At 41.0% G+C, this 14,335-nt stretch overlaps 1 protein-coding gene across 6 annotated transcripts in view; it reads right to left on the bottom strand.

Moving 5' to 3' along the window:
- The window catches only part of Dync1i1 (dynein cytoplasmic 1 intermediate chain 1), a 307,387-nt gene that overhangs the window by 17,182 nt on the left and 275,870 nt on the right, over positions 1-14,335 (bottom strand). For all 6 annotated transcript variants that reach the window (XM_057771005.1, XM_057771003.1, XM_057771008.1 and 3 more), the window contains 2 exons: positions 4,669-4,809; positions 606-731 (listed from right to left, as the gene is read on the bottom strand). In XM_057771005.1, the coding sequence (XP_057626988.1) occupies positions 606-731; positions 4,669-4,809 (267 nt within the window). The remainder of the gene's footprint in view (positions 1-605; positions 732-4,668; positions 4,810-14,335) is intronic.

The following is a 14,335-nucleotide window of genomic DNA, read 5'->3' on the forward strand; positions in this document are numbered from 1 at the left end:
ACATATAATAGAAAAGTAAAGATAGGCCACAAATTCAAATTTTTTTTTCTGGAGTAAAAGATGAATTATTTTTCACATTGATACATCCCATGATAGTTACTTACTTTACATGCCATATAATATGACATACCAAAATCTCACATGGTAATGTCAAAAATGGTATAAAATTTTATTAATCTCAGCCTTCTTAATTGGCAACGCTATATTTAAGTGCTGTGGTTTTGATTCAGCACACTAACTAACTACAACTTGACTTTCTCAGAGTAAACAGCGAATTCCAATTTCAATCTTAACACTGTGAGTTTGGTGAGCTTTAGTGTGTCTTCTCATGCTTCCGTATGGTAAATGGGGAGTTTCCACAGCACAAATAGGAGGAGTCCAGATCATTAACTAAAGTGTGCTGTGCATGGAGACACAGGCCAAATTAGACCCCAAGGAGCTGTTAACAAACTCCCCCTGAAGTCAATGGAAATTCGCAAAAGCAATTGAGAAGGTTCTTGTGGTCCAGAACGTCTTGCTAATAATTTTGGTAGGTCTTTAAAGTAAATTCACAAGTCAATCTTCTCTCCACAAATAAAATGAAACAGAACATCACAAATATGTACCTCTCCAACATCGTAGATCCAAATGCGGCCTTCTGAGTCCCCAACGGCAACTTCCTTGCCACCTTGCGCCCAACGGACACGGTTTAGGGCAGATGCCCCCTCAATGGCCACGCTTGCTGTTGGCACCTGTCGAAGGGGTTAATGACACAAAAAGGAATATGTATATAAATATACTAATCTACAGCGGTGTGTTTCTCTCCATGAGTCACAACTGCCTTCCTGTGCACAAAGCCACATCCATCCTCTGCACCAGAGTGAAAGAGTCATTGTTCTAGAATCATACGCTCCACTGACTGGAGGGGTAGAAAGGAGAGAAGAACAGGAAAGAGAAGGAGGGACATTCTTTCCCACAGTAAAGGTAGCCAGTGGTAGGCATCTCTGTCTGGATCCCATCAGGTGTTTGTCTAGCGCATGAACATGTCTAGCTCCATGCCACACTTGACCATCAGATCCTGTGGGATACGTCAGGGGGAAAGTGGTCTGTGTTTACGTGGACTGAGGACAAAGGGCAAGGGTCTGGGGGGAAACAGTCAATTACTCAGGTGACACGATTCTTCATGAAAACGTGAGCAAATGCATGCTCTGATATTTAGCCATTTATCAGCCTCACCAGGGAGTGGAGGATCAGAAGGAAAGAGGTGCCCAGGTAGAAAGCTCCAAGGGTCTTAATTCTCCTCTTCCTCTTTTCATTTTTTCTTTAGGTGGCAATACCACGATAGATACAGAGATGGTCCATAACCTTGGCACTGCCCGTACAGTGACACCCTGTTAAAATGTAGCTATTTATGTGTGTGATCCCTTTAACAAACACTGGAAATCCAGAAGCACTAAAAACTGGGCTAATAATCACGATTACAGTGAAGCAGCAGGGCTGAAATAGAACCTGCCGTCATTTATTTATTTACTGCAAGAACCGTCGTGTGTGGAGGAAGGATTTTGAGTGAATCAAGCCCTCTTCCTTGAGTGTGCTCTATCTTTAAGCCTGGAGGTTTACAGCTGTTTAGAGCGCCTGACCTTGTGTAAGGAAATGACAGCACACCATTAAGAAAGAAAATGGTACATATTAAAATAGAAAGGGAAAAATGATTTAAAGAGGGCCACCGAGAGCATCTCCTGCCACTGTGATTCACCAGCATGGAAACACGGCGTGGACTGTGGCTTAGCACCCAGGGCTCAGCTGCTCCAAGGACCGAAATCATCTGTTTACATGAAACTCTTGAGCCAATACCTGCCTTTAAAATAGCAATAAAAACTCTATCATATGTAAGAATCTATGTTTAAACTTCATCTTGAAATCAATAAAAATTCTTTTCACCTGCTTAAATCATTGCATGTCAATTGTGAACAAAAATGTAAAATGAAAATCCCCAGCTCATTTTTTAAAATACCCAGTTTCTAACCATAAAGGTAACCTGCTGTGCAAGCTAGAGTCTGAATTTTTAACCAAACCTTGCAAAGAATAAAAACAATATGAATTTAGATCGACTATAATTCTGTCAATACACTTTATTATTGGTTGTGCTGTCCTGAAAACAAATTCCTGATTCAGCTAGAGAAGCTTCAGAGTTTACTTTTAATACCCTAACTTATTAGTATCATACAGGATTTTCTATGTTCAACATCAGATTTTACCTTGGATAATCTAAAAGCTGAGTAAAATGCTTAATCTTCATATAAACATATCAAAAAATACTCAAAAAAAAACCCCTGACCTTCTCATATAGTTAAAACAATGCCTAACGTGTTTCTAAAGAAATTAGTTTTTTTGAAATGAAAGTCATAAGGCAAGCTAAAGTCTATAATATTCAAAATGCTTTCTTTTCATAGCTGTTATAAAAAATAGAATAGGGTACCACAGCCTGTAGTATATGCTAACAACTAATGAGTGAATGAAGAACAAAATATGTCTGTATTAATCTAAGGGGTAAGAGAAGGTCACGTGTGAACAAACGTGTACTAAAATAATCTGATGTCCTATGCATGTGTCTTGCCTTCAACTTTGATTTCCTAAGTATTCTTGTGTCCTTTTGGAACAGTCATTTTAATTGCAAATAAAAGATGTGTATAGCACAAATTACTAACCAGTAAAAGCCAGTCACATCAAAGGTAAATTCAAGCCATTTTTACATAGGAGCATCAAGTACAACTTAGTTTAAAAGTATAATTTGTAGAACAACAAAATAGACTGGGAATTTAGACCCCCTCAGTCTTTTTTTTTTAAAATAAATCTATTTTCTATTTCCTAATCTGACTTATACCTGAAAATTATTACTCAACTGGCCTGAAGATGAAGATGCCAGGAAGGCTTTAGAAGCGTGAGGTCCTGGGTTAGAATCAGACTCCGTGTATTGTTACTGTCACTGTGACGCAGAACCACGTTCACTATAAAACCCAACTGTATATGTGACCAACCCTAATTTTTTAAATGTTAACCATAAAACGCTTCTGCATTTCTCTCTCTGACACCCACAGAAAGAGAAGCAATGTCAAAGCATCACTTTCTCTTTCTGTTAAAGAAACAAACAGGCAAACAAAACTTCACGAAAGTTAGACAGGAGTGATTATGGAGGGAGCAGACACTCCATCCCTTCCTGCGCACTGGAGCCGGGTGTTGTGCAAACATCACCTCAGCTTGGCCTGCTCTGATACAGCAAACTCCCGAGTCAATCTGGAAAGCGTTTGTGTTTTGGTCGCTCTGGGTGAGTTTCTCGTGGCAAATAGAAGCAATATGATTTTAATCAACAGTGATGAAAGACTTTGGGAAGCCATTACAACGTAAGGTAATAGCATTTTACTATTAGAAGCAAGGATGTTATAAACATTTCAGCATCCCCAATGATGGGTGCCCCACTCATGCCGTGTGATTGGTTTCAAAGATGCCTCATTACATAACCTCCCCGGCACACAGTTCTTGGAGGGAAAGGGAAAAGGGGCTGCAAGGAAGTACTTTAAGAAGGTCGCTGTTTGGTGATAGGTACAGGGATCTGTGCCCTTAAAGATACCCAGATGCAACACCACCTGATGGAAATTTCCATGCCACCTCCCACAAAAAAAAAAAAAAAAAAAATCCCAGCTTTGTGTGTTCCTTCTTCATGTCCTCCAGCTGTAGGGTCCTTAATTAAAAAGGCCGAACAGCTTCCTGCTCCAAGCACTTCAAAAGACTCCTTTCCTTGACACGTACCTCCTACCATGTGCTCTTTACCTGGACATTTGCACTTATGGAGAGCTCTCTGAGCCAAATTCCAAGAAGTGATGCAGTGGCCATTTTAGGACACATAATATTCATTCATAGGACACGTTCCCCCCATAAGAACAACAACAGAAAAAAACCCAAATGGCTCTGACTCAGACCCCAATAACCTTGAGGGACTGAAAAAAGGAACAAAGCAGATGACATACACTTTAAAAATAATCATTTAATTATCAACTTTTTTTTTAAAGAAATAGGCTTTTTTCACATGTGAATGACTTTAAATGTTAAAATCCCACCTTAAAAAATGTCTTTTGCATACATGTTCAAAGTTAGAAACTACTGCTTTCGAGTTCAATATTGTAGACAAGAAATGTTTCCTTGGTAAAAATTAAATGGACGGTAGATCTAAGAAGAAAGCAGTAGAGAGAATCATCTTGTATGGAGTATAAACAGAAATTGTACAAACATCCAGCAGTGACAGAGTAACCAACCCTGTTTCAATAATCCGATCTAAAAACAGCATCAACCACAACTTTCTCTTCCAAGTGTCTGCCAATAAAATTATTTCAACACTATGTGCCCTCTCCCTTGGGAAAAGGTATGAATACACCTTGTGCTGGTTTTTTTTTTAAGTGTGTGTGTGTGTGTGTGCTTGCGTAGTGTCAGTAATTGTCTAAGATTTTCCATAGGTGAGCCATGAAATGACATGGGGTTTTGGGCAATGCATCTGCTGGTGGGTGGGAGTGGAGGTGATGGGCTCAGCTCAGAGGCCATTCGAGGGTCTGTCCACAAAAGGTCGATTTTTTGCAGCAAGAATCAGACTGCAGAGTGGTCCCAGTTGCCCCCTCCCAGCCCTGCTGTGCTGCTCACCTCGGTGTCACTGTTGAGGTTCCAGAGGTCCAAGCGCCCCATCCCGTCCACGCAGGCAAAGAGCGCGGGATGCACAGGGGACCACATGACATCGTACACATAGTCTGCATTGTCTTCAAAGGAGTAGAGCGGCTTGTTGTGCTGTAAAGCAGAGAGACCGTGAAGACTTAGTGGCGCTGCCGCCGCCTCGGGCTGTCTAGAGAGCCTAATTAAAAACTTTGCACATTCACCAAGTGTCATAAAACTTCCCAAGATGAAAGTCCTCGAGAAGGTGAACCGGAGCTTTAATGTGACTACAACTGTCCAGTGGCATAAATAAATCCCGGGGGGTGGGGGATACTCTGAATGGGCCGGGGCTGGGACCCGCGGAGTGAGGCGGTTTCAGACACGGTTGTAAGCGACATTCCAGACAGGTGGACGCGACTGCCATTAGCTCGGAATTCTTGCCGGGCCAAGCTGTGCAAGTCTCAGGGAGCCTGAACCCAGCAGCGGTCCGAGGGGCTTGGACCTGCTGGGATGCTCCGAAGTTCGGGCGGTCCCTGGGAGCCCTGGTTCTGCACCGAAGGCAACGTCTGCCACCTCGTGGTCCTCGCTTGTCGCTGCAGCAACGGCGGCCACTTCCAGTCCAACTACAGGTCAAATTCGTATTTTAACTCTTCCTTTGAGGCGAGGAAAGGGAACAAATACCTGTAAGGGGTTTCAGCTTTTACAGAAAAGTGGGAATCTCGCCATTGGAGACCCTAACCTCCCTAACCTTCAGGGTTAGTTTACCTGAACCAAGTGGAACGACGTAGCTCATTGTAGAACCTCTTAACTTACACGGAAAATATGTCATCCTTTCTAAATCACTAAGGATTTCTAAGACCCCTAAAGTTGATGTTCTGAGTGGAAACACTGAACATTCTTCCACTGCATACAAATGCCTCCACTCCAGAGGGATATAATAAATTAAAATGGCACACTTGATTTCCAGAGAATATTGTCACATCAAAATAGCACAGAAGTCAGAGGCAAGTTTGAAAGTACACCAGAAATAAAACGTAATTGGACTTTATGAATTATTCATTCCATCTGGCTTGTCTTATTCTAATTTCTGCATAATGGCTTTACTAATCCCTGATCAATTAATGTAAAATGAAATTTAAATGATAATGAAAGCCCCAGAGATAAAAGAAATTAACTATTCTTATATCCTCTGACAGAAATCTAAACAATGGGAATTTTCGTCTTCTTCCTCCAGTCAGCTGTCTGTAGTTGCTTCTCCGGCTCTGTGGAATGCCTACACAGGCCAGGGTGGTAAGATCAAGAAAAGATAACATACAATATAACAATCAAATCCTTTCTGCTTCGGATATTCAAACACATCTGTAGGGAATCAGCTCCAAATATCAGAGCGAACCGCCAATGTGTGCTCCTTGTGCATGCAAAATGCCCACAGTACACGCTCTGAAACCGAAGTGGAGAAAATTCGGGAAAACTCACAGTTCTTTAACCTAAATATAAAGCAACAATTTGTTATGGTAGTGACTATAATTGATTTCTTTCCGTTATTTGCAGTTTCTTGACATTTAAAAGTCACTGGTTTGATGAAAACAAAATTTAGATAGCTTAAAGCAACACAGTTTGGGCTAGTGGGGTGTGTGTGTTTGTGTGTGCTTGTGTGTATGTGTGTGTTTGGAGTGTTTCTATAAAAGATAGATGTACCAATTTTTAACTTCAAAAGTATTTGTGAGAGAGTGTAATTTGAAAAACAGTATCTGCCATTGAAACACCAAAAAGGAACAAACTAGACATTTGTCTTATAGTCCTGCATATTATTACTTTATAATTTTTATATACAAAATATTCTAAATCTCATGTCTGAAATATGATTAGAAGCCAAAATTATTTGCTTATCAGCCACTTACTTATATCTTCCTCTCAATGTTTGGATTACATAATTCAAACTTTTTCCAGAAAATTCAGGTACCAATTTACTACCCAATATTATAATTGTATCATTTCCCTTATATACATTAAAAATATTTTTTTAGTCCTTCCCTGACAGATGTGTATATTACATTCTAACTCTTTGCATAAGAAAAAAAAATGTTACAACAGATTCTTGATTTTCTAGCCAGCTGGCCACTATTTGTTGGCGAGCACAGCACAGTTCTTTTAAAGTCAATGATGGCTAAGACAAACGTGTTTTAAGATTCTCAGTGTCCTCATCCATTCGGTCGATAGTACACCCAAGCACACAGAACTGTAGATATGGATACAAGTCCAAGCATACAGTAAACACACAACACACCTGCCGTTATTGTTGTGATCAGTGAAAACCCCTCCCAGCTTTAGACAGCCACTCTCCAAGGAGTTGTCATCAGAAGACACGACAATCTCTGTGATAAGCAATCTGTTAATTTTTATAGTATGTTTGTTCTTTTTCTTTCTGATATTTTCTTTACTGAGAAGTTCAGGTAAAAGTGGAGTCTATTCTGGAGACATCACTTTCAAGACATCTGGAAATAACTTCCCCTTTTTATGCTACCCACCTCAGTTTTGCCCTGCTCGTCATCTTGACGGAAATGCTGTTCTTTTTGCCTTTCCACAGCTTCTTCATTCCCTTTAACCTCCAAGGCTGAGCCTTTTATTATAAAAGTCACTGTGGAAGTAACGCTTGGATATGGTAGATGTGTGCTTGGGAAAGGGAAAGAAGGTTCACATTTTCAAAGACTCTTTTCAACCTTGATAAATTCATAGGTCGGGAAACTTACTGAACTCATTACTATACCATTTGGGTTCCTATCTACAGACCAGTAGGTCCCACAGGCATAAAATGCAGGTACAGAAATGCCACTTGCCCACTAGTACTATTTTGAATAGTAATTACACTTTGTTCATTCTATTTCATTTTGTCTCCAAGGATAACATTATTAATGATCTGCCTCAAATATTTAATGTATTAAAATGTATGTTAAGCATTAAATATTATGAAATATATTAACATTTTCATAAAAGACCTTGAAAGCATCTATTCCCAAGCACACTGCTTTTGAGTTTGAGAAACATAAATTTCAGAGCTCACAAACTTTTTATGACTTACTAGGGCATGAGTATTGATTTTAGAATACCACAGATTGTGAAAAAGACGGTATGAGAACTAACATTGCCAATGTTGAGGAGGAGTCTCACCATATCCTTGGTGTGTGTCAAAGTCACTGGGGCTTCACAATTTTAAACATTTCTCTAGAAAATACCTGAGGTCGTTTAGTTAACTAAATATTGCTGCACAGTGTGTTGCCATAAAAAGTGTTTGGCAAAGCAGTCAGATTTCACTAGACAAAAACCCCTTCACCTGTGTGTTTCCCTTTCAAATGGCAAGCTTAGCATTAGCAATGCCGATAAAAAGAGAAGGAAAATGTCACCCACAACCTGTGCATGTGTGGCACATGCCACTGAACTAAAACCTCGACCCACTGGGTTTCTCTGGGTCTCCGGGCATCCCATTCCAACACAGCACATGAAGCTACGCAGCCCAGCTTGCTTCTAATTGTCTGATGTTCAAACAAAGCAGAGTGGCCGACTAGCACAGGCTGACGTGGAGGGCAGGAAAGGAGGTTTTCTGTGGACCAGGCTCCGCACACATTGTCTGACTTAATCCGCATAAAATTTCTGTAAGGTAGATGGTGTTTATGGAAAAGAAAATTATAGCTCAGGAAAGTAAGTAGGCTGCGGAGGAGGGGAGGTCGCTTTTGGTCTCAGGGTTTTAGCTGTTAAGCACATCCTCTGTTTGCGAACCCTCTGGGGCCCTTCTACCTCATCTCCAGTCTTCACACACACACACACACACACACACACACACACACACACACACACACACACACGTAATAACAACAAGTCTGTTCCTCCTGCTCTTTACCTCCCCATGCAATTCAAGCAATATTTACTAAGTGCACACTAAATGAGGTGTACAAATAGTTAATTATTACTGGCTGTTTTCTCCCCTATGGCAGTTATTAATATTATTAAGGATATCGCCACACTTCTGAGGGTGTTTTGGGGAGAAAAGAACATTCTCTCTTCCATGCTATGACCAGGATGGAAACTGTTCTTTAGCCAGGATAGCACAGCAAGAATCCAAAGAGCAAGAGCACAAAGACCCGACTCCGGTTCTCTGACTGGGGGCCCCTGGTGAAGACTGCGAGGACAGCAGCTGAAGGACCGGAGCAGCAAAGCTAGGGCCAGTCATGAGAGATGGGGGGAAACCCCAGCATTTGGGCGGTTTCTCCTCGTGCCTCTGAATGTCAGCTTTCTCGTGTGTAACATGGAAAGACGGTGCGCTGATTGCTGGGTTCTCTGTGATCCCAGGACAGTTTTTGCTATATGCAATGGTGCTCAGCAGCAAAGATGGAATGAAACAGAGAATTCAGAAAAGTTTGTTTTTCTAAAAGGCTGTTCAGTGGTACATGTTATTACAGAATCCATCTTACTTGATGTTCCTAGAATTTGAATCATGAGTTTACAAAAAATTTAAACAATTTTAAATGCTTTCCAAACTTTGCAACTTAGTAAAATAATAATGTAAAACTGAGAAATTCAAAATAATGGAAGTAGGTAGTAATAGCTTTTCTCATTGATCAACTGAAAAATAAGAAATACAGAATTGGCATTAGAGAGTTGGAAGAGTGAAATCTATTTAAAGAAACAAGACCTCCCGGTATGCAGCATTCTGCAGTGACGACTTGAGAACCAGGCTATGTTGTAGAGCCTACTCGGAACAACCAGGAGACCCGGCCGCTCTCCAACCTGCTAACTCAGAAATCATTTCCTGTTCCTGACACAGGCTGAGATGACAGAGACCCAAATGGCCATTTTCCTCTGTGTCCTTTGTCTCCCTCCTTTATGGGAGACCTACAAGCATCCCGACAGAATTTAGTGTTCCGAAGGGTGGGGATCGAAAGATTTGTGCTACAGTATTCCCCAGTGGCCTCAAACACTATACGTGGTTATTGAGGTTGGGTTAGTTTCTTTTTTTTTTTTTTTTTGGTTTTTCGAGACAGGGTTTCTCTGTGGTTTTGGAACCTGTCCTGGAACTAGCTCTTGTAGACCAGGCTGGTCTGGAACTCACAGAGATCCGCCTGCCTCTGCCTCCCGAGTGCTGGGATTAAAGGTGTGTGCCACCACCGCCTGGCCTGGGCTAGTTTCTAAATGACGAACTTTCCAAGCAGACATAGAAATGTGTGCCTGACCTGTAAACGCTTCTTTTGTTGGGGAGGGGGTATTTTATAGGGGATACTATTCAGATAGGTAGGGTAGAGGACAGAAAACTAATAATACAGTTTCTAAGCCTGAGTTCTGAACTGAAGGAAAGGGAACGGACGCTACCTAGAAACAACATCCTCTTGTGGGAGAAGGATGGCAACCAAGAGGAGTAACGTGAAAATCTCCTCCAACAACGTTCTGTGGGTTCCTGTGAAGTCATTTAAATAAAGAGCCAGCCAGTTCTTCCAGGAAACATCAGAATGTGAGACCGCAGCATTGCTTTAAAAAAGAACAAGCAAACAAAGGACCCCAAAACTTCAGGCTCACACAAAAAGGATGACTCTACCATAAAAAGAAAGTGGTTTAACAAACAAATAAACCAAACTCACAAACCAAACCAAAGAAACCAGTGCTCCTGGACCCAGAGAGGTGTTGCAAATGCAGTACCATCATAGGAAAATTTCACGTGCAACTTAATTGGAGGCCCTTCTAATGCATCAAATGTCACCTAGTCACCTTAACTTCTGTGGCTGCTAGTAAATAGCAATGCACACGGTGGCTGTCTTCAGGTACAGGAGTTGATGCTTAGACAACAACGCTCTGGGCAAATTATTCTCAAAAGACCATGTAGGGCAGGCCAGTTTGCTGTTTTGGGGCATTAACAAAAGGAACGCAGGAACTTGCATTTGAACTAGTTGATTTAAAATGATTTGAAGGATGATTGTGGACATCTAGGAACCTGACGCTTGTCTCTGTCTAAATGTAGCAGCTACCTGAGAGCCGAAGCCACATGAAAGGCGTTCTTTGTGGCTCTGCCTTCCTCTTCAGCTTATTTGCATGGAAGAATCCTCCTAATCCAGGAGGCGCCACCAATAAAGAGCCCAATTATCCATAAAAAAGAATATACACATATTCACAAGTTTTGACTAGTAAGTGAGTGTTCAAAGCCACGGGGAAAGCTACGAGCTTTGCCTCATTCATGAAGGGAGTATTTCCCACACTGACGTTTTTTGTGAATGTGAGCTTGACCTCAAGGTTCTTTGAAACTGGGCTTCTAGAAGCATACATTTTATGGACGCAATGTGAAGACATTAAGCAGTCTAGCTGTTCTTTTGAATTGCGAATTGCGGAGAGGAGGATTATGTCTCCAGCGCTGGGGTCAACTGAGTTGCTCCAAATTCCTTCAACAGCTCTTCTCTCAAGCCACATTCTCTTTCTCTTGGAGGAATTGTGGAGCAACAGAAAAAAGAGGGTGAGCAGGTTCAGAAGAGTCCCATTTACTGGTGGCGCATTTTCCAGAGCGATGGTTACTACAGCTGAGGTGCTCCATATTCAACAACGTGGTAGTTAGGCCAAAGCATCCTGTAAGCCTACAAGGGTCGGGATGAGTAGGGAGTCCCATAAGCATGGAGAGAAGACGGGAGTATCTCTATGAAGGATTGGAGGTGCAAAGGAGGAGAATGGACCCGACCTGGAAGCAGCTAGATCTGCTTGGTTATGTCTGTGCCTGCACATCATGAGGAATTAGACAGAGAAAGGAGTCAGACGGTGTTCGCAGGCCTGAGTTCTGTTTGTTTATTATGACTTTGCATGTCAAGTTATATAACTGTATTTGACTAGCTAGTAAGTTACACCACAAAATACTTCCACTGAAATAGTTTTAAGTACTAATCTTCACTTTAAGCCCTGAAGTTTGTGGCATTGATCTTACAAACTATTACAAATGTAGACTCTCGGAGGCAGAGTGTCAGGTAGCTGTGGCTGCACTTGAACTGACTGGGTAGCTGAGCATGACCCCGAACTACTGCTCCTCTGGTTTTCTACAGTGCTAGAAGTGAAGCCCCGAGCTTCGTGTTTCTTCCAATTGACCTATATCATCATCAGTCCTACACAAATGTTAAAATCTCTTCTTCCATAATTTTATAAACACAGATACAAACACACACATGCACGCATACACATATGTAAAGCACCAGAATTATATATCCCCATTAATCCCTTTTGCTCCCTTTACACTTAGGCTTAACTATTTCTTCTTCTCACAAAGCCCCCTCCTACTTTGATGTCTTTTAAAATTTGTTGGTTGACCAGGCTATTGGCTGAAGAAATTCCCACAACACACAGTGTTTAACTAGGGTTGCTTACATGGTTATGGGCAAGGACTTACTCACTTAAGCAACAACATCTCAGGAGTTGCTACCCTCTGCCCTCCTGCCACTGCCAATCCAGAAACAATAAAAGTCCAGTAGCTCCGTAGAGAGTGGTGAGGGTCTCATGAACCCTTCCCCTGTTGCTGGTGCCCTTCTGAGAGGCTCAGTCTTGTGTAGGTAGTAGTAGTGTGAGTTCATAATGAATGTTTTAAATGTACAAATTATAAAACATCAAATTACAAATCTAGAACAATAGATCCTACTTTGATTCCCCCAGTGTATTTATTTTTGAAATGTCTAAGTTGGTATTCGCCAATTACCAAAACTAATCTGGTATTGATGATCTCACTGCATTTGAATATAGCATTTAGGTATGTGAATGTGTTTGTGTGTGCATGTTGGGCATATTTTCAGAGTAAGGATGAGGTTTGCTAATTCATCTTGCTTATGTCTCCTGTATTAAATGTACTATACCTTTTGTGTAATACTTAATGCTAATATAGCTGGCATACTTATTTCAATTTCAATGAGAATCAGAATGGAGAATCCTAAAAAGCAGAAGTCCAAAACATTATGCTTGAGTTAGCCTTATCTTTGCAACAGATTGATGATTATTCTATTCCCACTTAGCCAAACTGGAATTTCTATTGAAGAAGCAAACATGAACTAAACGTGAGGCAAACATGAGGTAAGGTGATTCAGAATATTGGAAATAGCTATGTGATCTCTTGGATTACTTCCTGTTCTAGAGAATTTGCAAAGCAAAGAGGTCACAGAAAGCTGGTCAAGATAGGCCTATATTTGTTTAATCTCAAAACAGTTATTTTGGGGTAAAAATGAGTTCTAATTAATCTTTCAATATTAGATGTAAAATGGTAGTTAATGCAGGGGGTCTGGATGTGGGAGAAGTTTTAATTTTATAAGCAGCTAGCGTGTATCTTCCCACATTCAACAATATTATTTAGAAAGCTATTCTTGAGAAGGTAATCTGGCCAGTAGATCATTAAAATACAGGCTAACATTGCCCTTCCCTTTGGTTGAAACAGCAACAGAAAGGATTTCCCAAGCCTTTACTTTTTGCAAAATGAGAAAGTCCAGTGATCTGGGTGGATTTTAAGTCCCTGAAGTGTTTGTAGTTATGTGGATTAGTCACACGTGTCTGCATACGTGTTCAGCAGCTCAAAGGCATGTGCTCACGAAGGAGTGCTGAGGAGTAGAAGGACAGGAAGTATGCGTACAGGTTGAGTTGGAACATGGCTTTATGATTGTGTCTGTGGTTTCCTTTACAGTTAAAGTACTCTGTATGGGTGGGCTTTTAAAAATGGACGCAGCAAATATGCGGAGTGGAGCAGAAGTTGGTGACAGCACAGGTAGTTTTACCAAAAGCCAAGTTTAATTTTTCTTTTGGTCTGGTGCTAGGAAAGGAGAGAAGGGATAAAAATGATGATAAAGAAACAAAACAACAGCAACAAAAAAACCAGACATGGTTTGGCTATGAAGTTTGCCAGAAAGACACTAAGAGGCCTTTGGAGTTGTGGGGATGCTGTTTCTGTTATCTGGCAAACTCTTACCAACCTCAGATAGTCAATTTTGCTCATCTTGCTTGCAAAAGTTAAAACTTTAGTTTTGATTGTGTGTGTTTTCCTTTTGGTATTTTGGGTATTTAACAGCACAGCAGCAGAAACACACATTGTTAAATGACACCATTTCAGAAGGCATTCACCCCACTCATTTCCTTTTACAACACACACACTTCAGGTAGTGATCGTGTAAGAACAGAATGCAGGCGTTCCACCTTAGACAATCAGGAGCAGTCAAGATCTGACTCTGTTTTCAAGCATTAACTATCCAGAAAAGAGAATGGGACCTGAAATGAGTCCGAAGAAGATCATATATTTGGAGACACATTTTTTTTTTACACTTTATTCCGAGAAGATCTTCTGCATCTTCAAGTTATGTATCTTGCAAAATTAAGAACAAACACTCAACAGAGAACTCTACCAAGGACAAGATGGCTACATAGCTGTTGCTTCCATCCTGATATCTCGTACTGAAGCAGAGCCAAGTGACATGAAAACCAGGATGAAAGGGAGCACACTGGGATTACAAGGAGGTGCAGAGGTTGCATTTTCTGAAGAGAAGAGAAATAAAATTCCCAGGTAAAACTCAACAAGGAATTTACCTTGTCTGAAAATCCCTGGAAAACTGCCCGCTACTTGTCTTGTTTACACTAAGGAAAGAGCAGGTATATAGCCAGGTATTGATCCTGGGCT

Source organism: Chionomys nivalis, chromosome 1 (assembly GCF_950005125.1).
Source record: "Chionomys nivalis chromosome 1, mChiNiv1.1, whole genome shotgun sequence".
NCBI classification, from domain to species: domain Eukaryota; kingdom Metazoa; phylum Chordata; class Mammalia; order Rodentia; family Cricetidae; genus Chionomys; species Chionomys nivalis.